Source organism: Lates calcarifer, linkage group LG24 (genome assembly GCF_001640805.2).
Source record: "Lates calcarifer isolate ASB-BC8 linkage group LG24, TLL_Latcal_v3, whole genome shotgun sequence".
NCBI classification, from domain to species: domain Eukaryota; kingdom Metazoa; phylum Chordata; class Actinopteri; family Centropomidae; genus Lates; species Lates calcarifer.
The window spans coordinates 6314903-6333013 of NC_066856.1; the positions used below are offsets into that span (position 1 = coordinate 6314903).

The 18111-nt window shown below is 39.8% G+C and overlaps 1 protein-coding gene across 1 annotated transcript in view; it reads right to left on the reverse strand.

The window, feature by feature from the left end:
- Positions 1 to 16555, reverse strand: part of plppr5b (phospholipid phosphatase related 5b) — an 88201-nt gene extending 71646 nt beyond the window's left edge. The window contains exons 1-2 of the mRNA XM_018698311.2: positions 16310 to 16555; positions 12148 to 12238 (exon numbers count right to left, since the gene is read on the reverse strand). Of these exons, the coding sequence (XP_018553827.1) occupies positions 12148 to 12210 (63 nt within the window). The 5' untranslated portion in view covers positions 12211 to 12238; positions 16310 to 16555. The remainder of the gene's footprint in view (positions 1 to 12147; positions 12239 to 16309) is intronic.
- Positions 16556 to 18111: the final 1556 nt, after the last annotated feature.

Consider the following 18111-nt stretch of genomic DNA (forward strand, 5'->3'; position numbering starts at 1 on the left):
TAATATTCAATATTTTTATTCAATTTACACAGAGTGATGAGTCCTCTCTAAAAAAAACGATCAGCTCATTGGCTCACTTCCATTTCAGGAGTAAACTTATCTTACTCATATCAATAATTTGAGCTGATCAATTTAATAGTTTTGAACCAGAACCCCCGCATTTAGAAGCTCATGAAAAACAAGGTGTGCCAAAGTCAGCAGGCTGCATCTGTTTACATCATCAAAACTGCATATCCTCTGCTGCTATGTAAATATCAGTATCAGATCAGACTCACTATCTAGGCCATCTTTGAACAAGGCCAGTTTGATATATTAGATGTTCCTCAGAGACACATATCTCACAACAGAATGAGATAAAAACCAAGGGTTTCCAAATGGAAAGATACCACTAAAGAGGGAAGTCAGAAAATGTGTTTGTCAATTTGGTGAACTGAACCTTTACAAGATTCCAGTAATGTCTATATCATGTTATGAGAGGGTTCTAAACAACAATTAAAAAAAAGATATCATAATATTATGTAATCTGCTGTCTCCACACACAGTAAAATGATGGGGGATTGCCACAGTAAATATGACATCAGAGCAAAGTATGACAGGCATATTTTCTTTGTCGTCTCCCTCTCACAGGGAGCAGGAGACTTTTCTATCTTCTCCCTGAGGAGCAGCTAATGAGCTTTGTTGTCTGGTGAATACAGGTGTCCCGCTGCACGGCAGCTGCATTAAAGCATGAAAAGACTCAGAATCTGACACACGCACGCATACACACACACACAAACACACACACACGCACCCTTGTAGAGAACATGAAAGCACAGTCAAACACATTTTAGACTTAAGGCAATACCTAATCAAAGCGAGACCAAAGCACAATTTTGATCAGTAATACAACAAAATGAAACCTGGGGATTTGCTTTAAACTCGGTCTACATGGTGAACAACAAATGGACGATTATTGTGCGTGGAGTACCTACTGTGAATGCCTTTCCCTTTTCAAAAAAAAGGACTTTATTTGAAAACTTGTAAACTGCATTGTGTGGGGGTGAAAATGTGCCATTTTAAGCATCACCCATAAGAAACACTACCATGGTACCCAGGTTACGTGCGACAAAGGCGTCATCTCACGGTAACACCAGGACAAGTGACAATATCAGGCTATTAAGAGTGTTGATATCGTGTCACTTCTCCTCACATGCAAATGAGATTTTTACAAGTTAAAAATTCACATCCCCATTGCTAAAACTAACAAGGTCACAAGGAGACGTGAGCAGGAGAGAAAATGACTCATAGGAAATTAAAGGATAATTCTAGTTTATATAAGTTTGGTCTAGTTTTGTAGTTTTTCTATCAGCTAATGTTAATAGCTAAAAAGGTATCAGATTTTTACTTTGTCAAGGACACACTGCAAACGGAAACTGTTTAAAGCTAATTCTGCATTGCTTTTAATGGTAATAATCTGACACAGGCTTAAAAAACAGGGCTCTATTTGTAGCCAACAGCTGACTAACTGTCATCATTGCAACATCTGTATAGGCCACAGTTGTCTTCTTTATTTTATTTGGGGGAGGGAGGGCACAATGTCAGATAATGTCAGTGTCACAGAGAGAGAATTATGTTTAACCTCCACACAGAGAGGTTTGTAGGATTATAGTGGGGGGAAAAAGGAGTATCTGACTGTTACTCGATGCGATATCCTGAGTTGGGAGGATCAGGGGAGAAGTTATCTGTAGTTTTAACATGTTAACTGGGGTTTCCTTCACAGGGTCAATGTACAGAAGAAAAAAAAAAAATCACTTTACTGTTGAGTGAAGTCTGCTTTCAGTCATCCAGTTCCCCCGTGTGACAGATTGAAAAGACACGAAACCACTCAAAATGAGTTTATATGCTACCGAGACAACACAACTCTGACTGACTGAGAATCTATAAATAGGCGTGTTGTGGTTGAGATATGAGAAATGCTTACATTGTGTTTTATTACACCATTATGCCAAAGGCAGCAGTGCGACCCAGATATAGTCAATACATCACAGAAGGCATGCAAAAATACCTTAGCTAACAGGCACACACATCACTTTGAAATGCATATCAATCTCTCTCTCTGTCCGCACAAATTAACACAGAGAGATTTTCTACACTGAATCAAGCAACAGCTGCAAGAGAAACATGACCGGGATTTGCAAAATAAGCGTCGATTATCACAAACACAGGCCAAAATATATGGCTTTCTGATTTCTACGGGCGAGTCGAGTGTAGCGCACCAGATTTGATTTCATCATCACGTGTGAATAAACAGCTCTTATTAAAAGGCAGAGCGGCAGAGGAGAAAACTTCAAAGTAACATGCTTCAAGCAGCCCGGGCTTATCTGGCATGTCACACTTCATAAGAAATTCATGCAGTGTCTTTCTTGCGACCCGCTGATGTGAAGGCGTTTCCTGCAGGCCTCTGTTCATGAATGAAAATAATTGTGGCAGGCATGGGAGGATGTGGAGATTGAAGGCTGGGGCAGCTCCTCAGAGAGGCAGCCAGTGCAGCGCTGTGTTCTCGGCATACACTGGAGTCACCAGGTCAAATCAAAGAGGACATGGAATGTACTGTATTTAGTTGCTGTTACAGTGGTTGATTTAAGGTGGTCTGCATTTTAAATTGAGGTTAATCTCTCGCGACACTAGCTTAATTTTAGAAGAAATTCATAATTCACAATGCAAATTCTGAAAGCTAAATCTTGGCGTGCTTCTACTGTAATGACTCAGGGACTACAGCCATGCTAGAAACCCTGCAAGGCTGTGCTTATGCACCCAGATGCTAAGTTCAGCTGAGGTCAACGGCGATGTCATTAGTTTTGCAGGTTTTTGGTCATAAATCCTTTGGTCTTTAAGCATGAGTGTTAGAGAACCTGACCTGATGGTCTACAAAGTTATTATAATTCATCCTCTACAGGAATTTCTGAAGCCAATTTCATGACAATCTATCCAATAGTTGTCAATACACTGCACTTAGAATCAGAGATGTTAAGGTAGATGTGTGGAATATGGAGCTAGATGAAGAGTCAGGGGGATTACCAGCATTATTACACTTCATCATCTGGAAACCATGAAGGTGTGTACTACATTTTGTTGATGTTGAGATAGGGTGTGTTGAATATTTGACCTGCTGGTGGCATTAGATTAAACCATGCGATCACCAAGTCCATGGGCTTGATACTCTGAAACATGAATGTCTGAATTAAGTTTCATGGCAATCCACCCAACAGTTGCTGAGTTATTTCTTTCTTGCCAATAGTGGTGGACTGATTAACCCACATTGCCATCCCTAGAGCTTTGTGTCTAGCTTGGCTAAAAATTAGAAATGCCAAGATTGCTTTGCTAATGAATTAATTAATCTCTCCATTGTCATAAATCACACAAGAATTACAGTCCCAGTGATACATTTGGTGATATCTTTTCTTCAATCCCATGGACATACAAACAATTCTTGTCCATGTATGCAAATATATTATATCCATCTGTGCCATAGATCTCCATTGCTGTCCAGAAAGTATTAATAACACATTAATTGGCCACATCATTGGACTGGATGACACGTTTGTTCATTTACATCAACACACACACACACACACACACACACTGTATAGTTTATATTGACTCCATTCCACATGCACTGTCCTGCTGCCATAAAGGGAAAGTCAGAAAGTATTGAGAGACAGATTAATGATCATATGTCACGCTCTACTAAACATGGATTCAGTCTATATTTGACCCCATTTACATGAAAGCCATTGAGTGTTCATCTCAGGTTGTCACCACACCAGTCAGAGCGCTGTAGTCCTATCAGTCGTAAAAGTATCTAACAAATCTAAGTAATACAATTTTATTTACTTTCTCTTAAGGTTCAAGTTTTATGCTACTTTATGTCTCTACTCTACAAGATTTTAGAGGAAAACACTGATCTTTTCCACTACTACATTTATTTTACAGCTGTAGTTATTGGTTACTTTTTTTCTTTTTTTTTAGAATTTAACATTGTACATAAACAAACTACAGTACAAAACTCTTTACAAATGAGCTAAAAGTCATCACTCTTGCTTTCTAATCAAGGCATGAAGCCTCAGTATATGTTGCAATATTGATTTATCAAGCAATACACTATAAATATATTTATAGCTGTATCGAGCTATACCCATGTTAACAAACTTAGCTTTGACCGTTTTTGTCGTCTTTGTGCAACTCAGACTCTAACTGGCAAGACTCAGAGGAACACAAGGCCAAATGTGTCGTGCTGTATGAGCCAGTGGCTGCTCATGCATCTCCATTAATACTGGTACGCAATTACTCTGAATTACATGCTCTCTCTCTCTCTCTCTCTCTCTCTCTCTCTCTCTCTCTGTCTCTCTTCTCACTCTGGAGGAGCCACTTTCCTGGCGACTGGTGAACAGATAATTACAAACTAGATCAAGATTCTCTCTAGGGTTGTTAGTGTTTCAATTAATGATACATCCCAATAAAGGCTTTATGTTTCCTAGGCTTGCTAGGCTATTTACCTCCTAACAGCATCTCAAATGCACAACCCTCTTCCAGTTCTGCCAGTTCTGACGCCTTGTTTTCGACATTTTGCTGTACCAGACCTGAAGAGATGACTATATCTTACAACAACACCAATTTGTCAGTTACGATGTCAGCGATGCTTTAGTTGTAAACCCTCACACTGCAAATTGTCAGAGTTTGTTTCTAGAAGACACACTCATGGATTTTCCTCAGCCTATAATGGAGCACCAAGGCTTTTCTTTTCTAAGCTTGTGTAAAATAAACTGGCACATGCAGCACCGCGGCACGTTGCTGTTTTCCCCATCCCTGAAATGCATTTTACCTATTAGTTTGGTATTTTCTTGCCCAGCACAGAGCAAATGGGACACAGGTGGGAGGAGAGATGGAATCAGATGGGAAAATCTATGCAAATAAGTAAACACAGGGCCAGGTGTTAGTGTTTTAATGCGTGTTTGACATTATACTGAGAATAGACGAGCAAAGGCCATGTTTTCAGTTACTCGGTTAATATATTGCTGATTCTGTCAATGATATTAGAACTATATATTAATATATATCAATACACAGTATAACACACTATGGTGAACATATATACAAACTAAGATATGATAAGCGCTCTAACTTTTTGCAGGTAATGTATGACAAAAATCCAATAACATTTTGTTAAATATTTCTTTGCCGTGTGCTTGGAATCATAAATTGAAACAACTTAATTTTTGAAAAAGAGAACATGGTATTACAACATCACCATGATACAGTTCCACTATTGTATTAATCACAAGTGAGTCATTTTGTCTTGTAACACTGTGACTGGCACAGGTGTTGGTGTCTAATCATGATACTCTCCAGTTTTTTGACTCTTTTAGTAGAATTTGTACAATGTAAAGTTTCGATGATATGCAACTGATCTCTCTCTCTCTCTCTTAGAAGTGCAAAATATTGTTCTTACTTCAGAGTACAGCCAGGTGGATTGATTCATGTCAGAATAAGTCAATTCCAGTCAAGGATTAGCATGTTAACAGCTGCCATTGTTGTTTCTTAGAGCCACAGGGGGCCAGATTTGTGAGCATAGAAATCTGAACAGCTACATGTTGCCAATGACTCACATCCAAATGGGTGACAAATGAAAGTAGGTGTCTGAGTTATTGAAAGTGATCAGCTCAAGTTAACAGATCAATTAAAAAAAGTTTTAGGTTTTAGGTTTAATTACAAAGATGCTTTGAAGAAGTGTGATTTGTCTAATTTGAAATGTGGTCCACCATTTATCACAGCACTTGAGATGCTGAGAGCAATCACAGCCCCTCATACATTTTTTAAATCCCATCTTCTTCATCCATCCAACCATCTATCCATCCATTTTCTAAACTGTTTATCCCATTCTGGGTTGTGGGGACTGGAGCCTTGAGGCAGAGTATACCCTGGATATGGACCAATCCTTCCCATGCTGTTTGGGTTAAAATTGTTAGATTTAGGCAAAAAAACCTCTTGGTTATGGTTGGGGAAAAGATCATGATTTGGGTTAAAACAACAACACACTGTTTAACAGCACCAAAATGCCTGATGTGACAGTCAAAATGCCTGGTGCAGATGGCCCAACTTCACGGCATCGTAACAAGCAGGTACAGAATCAAACATCTTAATGTCTGTTTGCAGCTAACACACTTTGATCTTAACTTTATAGCTGATGAGACATCACACATCTGTTGGCTGTCTGCTGGTCTGTTCTAGAAACAAGGTGGCAACAGGCCAGCACATGCTCCGTCCTCTTTCAGATAATCAAAGCATTAGTGTAATGTGTAGTCTAATCCAAACTAATTCATTAATCGCCTCTCAGGAAAAAACAAAGCCATTTGTTAATAAGTCAATCTATATACATTCGCCAGATCCAACATGCCCTACAGGAAACAGGTGGGTGGGTGCAGTCCTCCTGTTGTATATTCCAGTCTCACAGATCCTGACATCAGTTTGTATTTTAGGATATAATTACTCTGAATGTCAGTCCGTGATGCCTTCGCCTGCCGCCCAGCCTGAAGGCACCTGACCCCAATTCTCCAATGCGGGTGGAGGTTATACAGTAATTCTTTTGGGCTGAGTCCAACCAGTCCAGTGTCTGGAATACGCTGCTTAGCTTGCTGCGACCCAACCCCAGATAGGCAGAAGAAAATGGATGGATGGATGGATGGATGGATAAATTGATTAGTCTGAACACGCATTCAGTACATAATACATGTACTGAATATGACATGGAAATCATACACACTGACCAAGAAGCCAGCCTCTAAGATCATCACATGAGAAATGAGATGTCTCAGAAGATCAGCGGATATAACCACAGGAGACAAGGCAAAGAATGACTGCATCAGACAGATGGTCGGAACAACACTTATCCAAAATCATAGTGGCAGAAAGTCAGACGGTGTTGACACCTGAAGAGGATGCCTGCTGACCAATTACTCTCCCAGACAGACATAAAACCTGAAATACTCTGGGTTAAGACCCAGATGCAGACCAAGGATTGCAGCACTGGATGGATGAAGTCAAAGGGGCCCTACAGAACCATAACATGACCATCACTGTGATAAGCCAGCTGCTAACAGAAAGGGAGCTTCAGCTTCCCTTGATGACCAAGCAGAAGCGACAGGATGAAGTATTTAATAATGAAAAATACTAGAAAACACTGATGTGGTTCTGTGAAGAATGGATGATGCCCACATGTTTTAAGGTAACTAACTGCAGTGTAAATAGAGAGAGTGAAACATAGTATCACAATGATTAAGTTCAGTTCACCCATGCAAATCTGCACACTGAACCTTTTCTGAAAAACATCCAAATATAGATTTGTTGGGGCACAAATAGCAAATGCCCCAGGCTGGAGACCAACAGGGGACGTTTGCTGCATGTCATTCTCCATCTCTATCTCTCCTCATTTCCTGCCATCTCCCCACTGTGGACTCACTGATGAAGGCACACAATGCCCCAAAAATACTTGAACCGCTGCATTACTGTTGCATGACATGTGTTATTGCAGCTGACTACTGAATAGAATGTAGTCAGCATGAATCAGATTAAAACCTTTTTTTTTTTTTTTTTCCAAAGCATGCATAGAAAGTTCTATATGAGCACATGTCTATAAAACTGGTATTTATCACACCTGGTGCATTCACAACCTGGTGCAATGAACAATGATAAATCTCACCTATTCTACATCCATTTGCTCATGTACATACAGGTTCATTTACATGCATGCCCCTAAAGTTGTAGGTGTGTCGGGAAAGGTTCCCAGCATGCACCCAGCATAGATTTGTTTTTATTGTTACTGGTGTTGTTGTATTTCATATCCACTGGGAGTGATGTGCTGTGCACAAAACCTCACGATCTCCCTACTGTACTTTATGGTTGGTTCGGCTGACATGATTTTTTGCCTATTATTATCATAATGAAACTCAGTACAATGTCAAACCTTTTCTCCATGAACGTTTTGTAGCTGACAACCCGGAAACAAGGAGCAACCAGGAAAAAATGTGCAACACTACTGAACAAACCATGGTCTTTATGAGACAAATGCTAAATCCATCCCTGCCTTTACTAAGTGCACAGGCTGCACCCTCCAGTGGTGAGTACTTGAACAACACGTGCCCCACTGTCACTGAGTTGTTCATTTAACACAATAGAATATACAATATACACACTTTTTATGCATGCTTCAATGACATATGATGAAGTATATGATGCTGATCAGACATAATATCTGCTCTTTTTCCCAGACATGTCTGTGATGACAGACAATGGATAACACAATTTTTAACTGTCACCCCTCACTGCTGGCTGTATAGAATTCCAATAAAAGCCTTGAATCAGTTAACAAATGACATGAGCTGCATGATGATTACTGCCAATGCTCACAGCTTGCTAATCTGTCCCACTGATGCTGCAATTTTCTAAATATAAAAACATAAGTCTCTCCTAGAACAGAGAGAGGAAAGAAAAATGAGAAAGACAGAAACCAAAGGGTGGATTTTCCATTACAAATGCACAAAATGTACTGTAATGTGTTTGGATGTATTGCTATATCCTTTTCAAGTTCTACTGCTTTGATAGGATTTGGGGATACTAAAAGCAAAGGATAAACCAAATATGTCCTCCGATCGTGGACAAAATAAGGCTCGAATACCACAGGAGACCCTGAAATGGGATGTAGCTGTTGTTTACCTCACATTACACCATGGCCATAAAAAATATTTCTCATTAACTGGCAGACTTTCATTAAAGAGGCGCTAATTTACTGATCTATTTATTGTATTTCCGTAAAGTTGACTCTGAGGAGAAAGAAAAATAAAAAGAATCGTCAAAATGTATGCAGCAGAGACCAAGATGTTAGTCCACAGTATGAGCTCCAAAAACCCTGAAACCTACACTTGCCGCAATTCAGTGTGACCTCATCTTTCATTAGAACTTCTATGCCTAGTGAACACCTACATATGTCCCTTTTAGTTCAGTGATGTCAATGGCATTACACTGACATAGTCCAAATTAATGCCAGTTTTATTGTGCTAAGACAATCCAGAAATCCTCCTGCGTTTCATCTTGTTACTCCATTCCATTTTTTTCATTCATCTACTCTGGGATAACAACACATGTGATGCAACTATCCGCAATTAACTACACAGGGTAATGAACCCACAGTACATGTAAGATATAAATGCCACATGCAACATTGCTTCAATGGCAACTGCACAGTCCATTTGGTAGGGTAATGTCCCACTCTGAACACAGAACCGGATAAAAAATCACTGCTTTTACCCTCACAGTGCTATTACTGGCCCATTTAATGCAACAGTAGTTTTATAGCTTCCCATAAGTTGTTAGTTCAGTTTCTACCTTCACCATGTGGAGAGAATCCAACAGTTCAGTAAACCTACTACTGCTGCTCCTGGAGGTGCACTTATATGTCGACTGCATTACCAGACTTTCATGAATCAGTGGAAACTGAGCGGAAACCCTGCAGTCCTGCAGGTTTCAGAAAAACAAAGGAAATACTATTGATTGCACCCCAGAAATCTGTGCATAGCCACTTCACTGAGATAAGGAAAGATTAAATAAACATAGAGGTCTTAAACTAAAATCATAATTCATGCACGTGCTGTTTAAAAAATGATCTTAAATATGTTATCAAAATCAACTCAAATAAAATAGTTGCTAAGATAAATCTTGTACACATCAAATAACATTAATCCAAATTAAATCAACATCTTCTCAAATGTGAGGATTTGCATATCATTATGAACTGAACACCAGAGTTTTTTGACTGATGGTCAGAGTAAACTAACATGAAGACACCCCTTTATAGGCTCGGAGAACTTGTGATTTGTCATTATTTGTGATTTTTACTTACTTTTTTTTTTTTTTTTTTTTTTTTTTTTTTACTAAATGATTATTCAAATTAAGGATAAGTTTTGATGACATGCTATATTTGTCTTCTTGTCAACAAAGCCCACGAAAAGAGCCAAACCGATGATAAACCTTATTATCAAGTATCATCTGTCTACAGACCGATATATCTTATTCCTCTGTTGGGTGGGGGCGGGGGGCTGACGCATTCTGAAATCCATTAATATTCAAACAACACTCTACTCAATGGAAAGCTACTAAAAGGTTCCCTGGTCAATTCCAATAGCAATGCACCCACATGAACATTTAGTAGCTGCAGTTAAACACTCTCAGCGGAGTGCGAGGCTACAACACTGACGTTTTGATTTTCAGTTATTCGAGCAATTGTGGACAATTATAGATAATCAGAGTGATGATGTCCTTTGTGGAGCTCTGTGGAGATAATGGCGCCTGATTGCTTCAGCCTCGAAGCAGAGACACAGGCACAGTTCTTACTGGTTTTCTACTTTTCATTCGATGCTGTTTGTCTCACTTGGTGTACTTTTCTGTGACTTTCCCCTGCTGTCTGAGTGCCCTTCTTCTCTGCTGTCTGAGACACTGAGCAGTTCACATCTTGGGTACTATGCATTAATAATGAGCTGTGCTCAAAAGTAGAGAGTCATGAAGCAGGGAAGTAAAAAGGGAGATTTTTTCCCTTTTTTTTTTCCTTTCATAATATTCTAGAGCAATACTTAAAAGAGCCTGGTAACATTTTTCAAGACATATCACAAAGAATGAGTCAATAACTTTTCAGTTCACCTTCAACATTTACTGTCCTCAATACATATAAAATTAAATATAATATGAAATGATATTACCTGAATCCACAATCTGAATTTTCTGAAGAAAATTGTTGCTTTCCATTCTTCTCTCTAGCTTGATCATTCAAATTCCAACAAAGCAGTGGCAAAATTAGAATCACTGCAGCCATCGCTCATGGTTTCGAGTCCTCCACACTAAACTACCTGGAAACTGCATTTGTTTGTGCCTTCCAAAACATGAATGTTTTTTGATATAAGCTCAACCACTAGGAAGATGGTAGTGATTAAAATATAGTGCTCAGAGTTGTTATAATATATAGAACCTTCCAATGCTGATGAGATCGAACGTAATTTATTATGAAAGATATTTCTGTTTCAGAGATACTCAATATACACAGTGCGGCAAATGTAACAATATACACAGCAGCAGAAGATGGACATGTTGATTAAACATCTATCTGACTCTTGGCACATCTTATTTTTTCATGAGCAACTTGATCCAAACACTGAAGAATAAGCTTAAATTACTGATGTGATGTGAATGAAAGTTAACTGGGAGAATGCAACCCCTCAAACTGACATGATTATGTAATTTCCTGTAAGAAATAATAAAGTCTACCTATCTACAACACAATCAGCTGATGGTTTTTCTATAGCAAAGAGGTCTCACTCTGCTGGATTTGTCACCTGACCTGCCGCTGGCAATGTCTGTTATAATAACTGGTGAATGTGATGGTCAGCACGGGCTAAAAATGAAAGGCTGCTAGCTGAATGTTTTCTACATTGTTCTTTGCTGATGACAAAACAGAGGACAACAGATTTAATAGCAAATCCATTAGAATCTGAGCATGATGAATCCATTTGTTTTGCCAGTGCAGGTGTCAGAGCATAGCTTTACTTGCACTGCTGGAGCCAAATCATTTTTCACATTCACACACTGCTCTGTAGAGCCTGGCTGTGGTAAAAGAGCACAGCAACATCTTTTTTTGGATGAAATTTTTCTTGTAACAATCAACCACACCACACACATTCTGTTTCACTATATAGAAGCTAAAGATGCTCTAACCTCAGTTTCATTATGGTTTTAAATATCAAACCCTAAACCCTGTTCCACACATGAACATTTTTAAAAAGCCTAGGTAAGGTAAATGAATGTGAATGTATTTTTATGCTTGGTTTACTCCATTTTTTGTGATTCAAATTTCTTTCCACTAGATGGTGACAGAGTATTATTTTTGTAAAATAGCAACTTTAAAGAGCTTTAAAGATGCACTATAGATGAACACTTATCTCTATTAAGAGTAAACCCACATGAACTATGTAAAACTGTGTGGTGAAACTTTCTGAGCAGCAAATTTCAGTTCACAATCATTAAAAGATGAAGGTGTACATCTAACTGTCTTTATGTATCATGTCTTACCTCCCCAGCTAGTGATTTGTACAGTTTCCTTCGCTCTTTTTTACTGAGCCCCTTCGAAGGCATGTTGACTTGCTCTTTTAAGGAGCATGCACTGCAGGGAGAAAAAAAACAAACAGACAAGTTAGGACAGACAGAATGTTACACATTACACAGAAATCAGGTGTGACAGAAATGATTTGGAGACAGTAGGGGGAATAACAACAAGGACTCTGGCCTGAATTCAAATCCAGGACATTATGATGTGTTTTAGTCCATTACAACCCATTAAATGAGCTAGACTTCAAAATGTGCCTGTCGGTGGGGATGACTGCTTGGCTTTGTATGTAATATAGTTGGAATTTAATGTTGAATGCACCACCTTCTGTTCATTTTCAGCTGGGACTGGCACCAGCCCTCCATGGTATATGTTTGGGTATATCTTATGAGAACCCCACAGTTTACAGAGGCAACACTGTTGCTAAACTGTCCAATGAATCATGTCAACCCTGAAACCAAATTTAATCTCAGAAAGGAATTAGAACATATATTAAAATGTTATGGACAACGGTGCCAGTGGTAAACTGCCAAATCACTTGCCAAGACAAGACTGTTGACAGGATGATGGCATACAGCGACCGGCCAGTCATCTCAGGAGCTAGACTGCAAGCTGAGATGACCACTGGTCATTTGGCAGGGGGATCCTCACACCTTCGAAAACACTCGGGGCAAATTTCCTGACAGACATTGTCTGAATAAACTGACCACATATTCAAAATTGAAATGGTTACTTTATCTCCTGAAAAAATAGATATACTTAGCAAAGGGTAGGAACATAAAGTCTGACGGGCAGGCAAAAGTTGCTGCTTATCCAGCTTGATCCATTACACCCCCTAGTGGCCTAAAGCACTTCAAGTCTAACAACTGTTGTAGCCAGTGTTTCCCTCATTGTTATTAGAAGACATGTTCTAACCACTGAGCCAACATGTTAATTGACTACTAGTGCTATGGCAAAATCCAGGAACTTGATGACAGGACTTCATTAAACTTGGCTGTTGACAGTTTGTGTGCTGTCTGCACACTACTGTGAGTACATGTCAAAAGTAGCAGTGAGGAGGAAAGTCCACTCTGTAACACAGAGGGTGTTTCTTTAGTTTCATTCAATCATTTGTTATTATAAACTTTATATTTTTTAATGATAACCATGTATTTGCATGATTAAGTTCCAGGACTAAGTTTAGGGCCAAAAAAAGTTGATCAAGACATCCCTAACTAAAACCAGGTTATTTGGAGGTAAAAGTGAAAGTGAGTGCACCTGAAATCTTAATAATAATCTCTCATTGCACAGAAAAACAGTATGTACGCAACTATAGTAATACAGCAGGTACAAGTTGAAGCAGAAAGTTAGACTCTGTTGGACAACAAGTCCTCCAAACTTCACAACAAAGCATGTCCTTTGTATTTACCTGGAAAAACACCCAGCCCTGTATGGGAATTACATCCTTTGGAGAAGCTCAACTCAACATGACATTCAAAGTCCTGTAATCCACCTGGAGCATCCGCACACACACACGTGTACACACACACACACACACACACACACAATGTATTTACAGACCAGCACAGCATGCACACCCAGCTTGAACTCTAATGACCTTTATCCAACTGAGAAGCAGTCTGCCTGCCCTCATTACACAGCGCCACAGCAACATTAGTGAGAGCCAGCCTATTCCAGGAATACATTATTCTAGTGGAACACGTTTTTAATATCTAGCACCTCATGTGGGCTTTTGCTGGAGGCGAACATAACTGCTCCAAGCCCTTTAAAATAGTTACCTCAGAGACGGCATCTCGAAGCCATCTCTAAGGTGAAATCTGCATACAACAGCATATATGATGAATAGCAGCTTCAGCTCAACAACTGTATACTGTCATTGTTTTAAGCAGCTGCTGATGTCAGGTCAAAGAGAAGCAGTTCATAGAAAATTCCCTTTGGTTTAAATGAATTTTGCAGAAATTATCCCACCACTGTGTTGTAGCAGCTTTAGCCTTTAGATGTAGCTGGAGCACAATGTTGTATGAACTGGTTTGTTTCAAGTATACTGAACCCCTTACCCTAACACTGACACCAGATACAAGATGTCAACAGTGTGTAAATACTGCTGAAGCTAATCTGTTCAATCCTCACTGACTCTGACCTCTAAATAGTTCTACCAGCAAATTGTCTCCATAGTCTGCAGGAAGAAAACAGCATTGTTTATCATTTTTTATCTATTGATTCACTTATTGTATTTCCTCACCCACACTTGGCTCTGTATGTCCACAGTGAGACCACACAGATGACAGTGAAAGTGAATGCTTTAATCAGTCTTCATAAATATGGTTGATGATTTCAAACATATAGAGTGGGACAAACTGTGTGACGCCTGTGAAGGTTAAAATACACCATAGGTACAATGGGACACCGTGACGTCACTGTTGGATGTGACCTCATCCATGTGGTCAGAGGTGACACACAAACTTAGAAGCTGTGTTTTGCTCAAAGCAGACCACTCCATAAGAAGAAGAAGGACAAGATAAAAGATTAAAATCACTGACAACACTGACACCAGTCATCTGGTAACAACATCAACGAACAGATCGGCTGTGGAGACATCAGAAGGACAACAACCCAAAACCTGCATTGTATTAATAATTAATGAATCGGCAAGGTCAGCCCCGGTCTTAGTATGCGTTGTGCAGGGGGCACAGAGACACCCACTGCAGATCATTCTGTCATCTACAGTAAGTTATATTCAAGTTGGCTTTTTTCTGCCAGATAGGCAACAGAAAAAAAACATACACAAAGGAAACAATTAACTTACTAAGTTATACATGATTCAAACCTGCATCCCTGCAGCTACTGCAACATCTGCTCATGGAATGTGACAACTGTACAAAAGACACAGCAAGACTGCACCTGGGAATATGGTAAAGAACCTGGTTGATCTCACTGAGAACGAACCATCCTCCAGTTCACTGCCATCAAAAGGCTTGTGGAACTAAATATCCACCAGAATGCAATCTAACACTGAACTGTGAGAGGCAGCAATGGGCCACAAGGCAGAGGAAGAAGACAGGCAGTAACAGTGTGCACATGATCATGCCTTAAGCTAATAAGCAGCGTTTTCCTCAGCTAAGCCAAGGCAAGTATTATGTTGTTTGCATGTTTTTTTTTCTTCTTCTCATTTTCTTTACACGTGTAATTTGGTTGCAATATGTAAATTAAACACTTTTTTTGTGTTCGATTATGTCTCTGAGTCTGCCTCTTACTACTTTCCTAGACCTTGTAATGAAGTGCATACTGGATTTAATATTGCACTTCCATAAAGTTGAGAGACTCATGAAACACAAATCAGAAAAGAGTGGACAAATCCGAAGCAGCAGAGGCTGAGATATCTTTACTTTTAGTCCCGTGCATCAGTCAAACACTGGCTCCTACTTTTCCCATGATGCAACTCAATAGCATCTCTCATTACTCTTTCTCTGCCAATTAACTATCTCCCAAACCCCATGATGCCTCTTGCTGTTGTATGTAAATTTGTAGTTTCCAAATTAGAGATCAGATAACCCTGGTGACACATCAGTGTTATCTCCTACTTGACAAAGCCTCTCCACAGCCACAGGAGATTATACACCTGTTTCCACAGGCTGAGAGGAACTGCTCATGAGGAGTAAACTGACCTGTGATGTGTGCCAAACTGTAATGAAGTGTCCCTTTAAGTACATCCAACTCTAACCATAAAGCAGCATTCACTGTAGCGGATGCAGCATGTCGACTCCACGCTGTCCTGTGACTGGCTTCAAGATAACACAAACTTCCTGACTGTGCTAGGTTCAGTGACTATGCTACTGCTAGGTAACCAGAGATACGGTGCTGTGCATGAACCTCGCAGGCTAAAGTCAGTTTATCGTAGTTGTAGAAAAAGAGTTCACCCCCCTCCTTGAGTCTCAACCATGGTGTCAGAAAGTGTTTTTGTTAAGTTGTTGCTCGTTAAGTTGATTATCACTAACCTAAAGCTCCCTGACTCTCCTTCACGGTATGTGACACACTGCTGCACTTTTTGCTAGTGTGAGCCGATCGGCGGTGGTGGAGACCAGCGGCTGCACAGTTGAAGGACACCCGGGAGGGGGGAGAGACTCCTACCTTGGATAGCTCCAGGAGTTTGTGCAGCCTCTCTGGAGTCTCGGCAGGTAAACAACAGCAGCAGAGGGCACCGGTTTAACCCACTAACAGCAACACCGGCCGGTGTCTGCAGCCGTCACACCGCCCGGTCACAAAGGCTCCGGTAGGTCTGGCTTAACCCGTGTCTTAACACTTTTCCGCATCTTCGTTGTTTTAATTACCGGATCCTTGGTGCTGCATGCATGGGGGTTCCGCCGCTAAGACGCATGCGCGGCTCAGGTTCGTCTCTGTTGGGCAGAGGTGAGTGCTGCCTTCATGTAATGTCGGAAAAATCACCCAGAAAAGCAAATGCTTTAAATATAATAAAATTTAACAGTTTTAAAACACCAGCAGATGTTGCTATGAACCTGAGAGATAGAAATCATGTTTGAAAAACATAGATTTTTGTTTACCTAAAATTGTTGATTGGTGTTTTCTTTCCACTGTACTGTTCTCTGCACTGCATTATACAGAGCTTTTTCTGTTATCTAGCTTACCCTCATATACATGGGGTGGACGAAATAAAAGAAGCCTGTACCACACTATACAATTCAACAGCAATGCAAACTGCAGCCTCTATGGTGGTCATACAATTGAAGGAGCATCTCTCTAAAATAGTTTTAACAAAAACTGAAAATTACAACCTGAAGGTAGAATTTATTGCAAGACTGTTGGATTGTGTTTTTCTTTTCTTTGTCTTACACATTTGTATTTACTGCTTTAAGCACAGACACATGTATCTGACCCAAAACACTAATATGCAACAGGATGACTTCAGGCGTGGAGATTTCAGATGTCTGAGCTTAGAGTGGATCATGAACGCAGCTTTACTCCTATCTGTATGTGTTCCAGCAGCAGTAATAAGAGTCCTATCACACACACACACACACACACACACACTGACTTACTGTGCATGTGGTGTCCACTTACTACGCCAGCAGTCACAGAGCAGCGGGAAGAAACCTTGGCAAGCAGCTAGTGTGTCAAAGCTCTGTTAAACTTCACACTGGAACTATCTGATGGCAGCTTCTCTCTTCACAACAACACACACACTGAAATTTTTAATTAACACATGACCGTATGGTGTTATGAACACAGATGCAGCTATTTCTATACACTGACATGACATATCCACAAACGCTTGTGTGACATCTAACAGCATTAGAATAAATGGCTAAGACTCATATAATTATCATCTGACTCTTCTATACTACAAAATAGATGATAAAACACATCATGCATATTATACACAAGTCACTGACTCTCAATGTAAATCAGAATATCTACATTTGCCACACACTCAGCTGGGTATGAAAGTGACCTACACCTTAATAGATGGTCAATGTTTTGCTTCTGCCTCTGCCACTTTATGGGATTTGAGTATTGTCTTGTGCATGCTGATTTAGTTGTCATTTCAGCTTCTCGTGCTTTCATGTTTATACTTCCCCTCACTGTATTGTATTGTCACCTTGTTGGTTTTAGAAACTGCAGCTGAAAATCAAAAGCCCTTGAGCGAGTGCAGGAATTATGAGTCAAGTCCCTCAGGAGAAAAGGGATGGATGGACAAGATGCTGGGCTTTAACAGACCCTGCTCCTTACACACACACACACACACACACACACATATGTGATAATGTGATACTTTTTCACAACTGGGGCTTCAACTAAATTTGGAGAGGATTAGAAAAAAAAACATGTTGGAGGACTGATTAAAAATGTGTTAGGCAAAGTAATCAAACTGGCGAACTGGCAAATATAGAAAACTGTTGTGTGGTAAATATTGT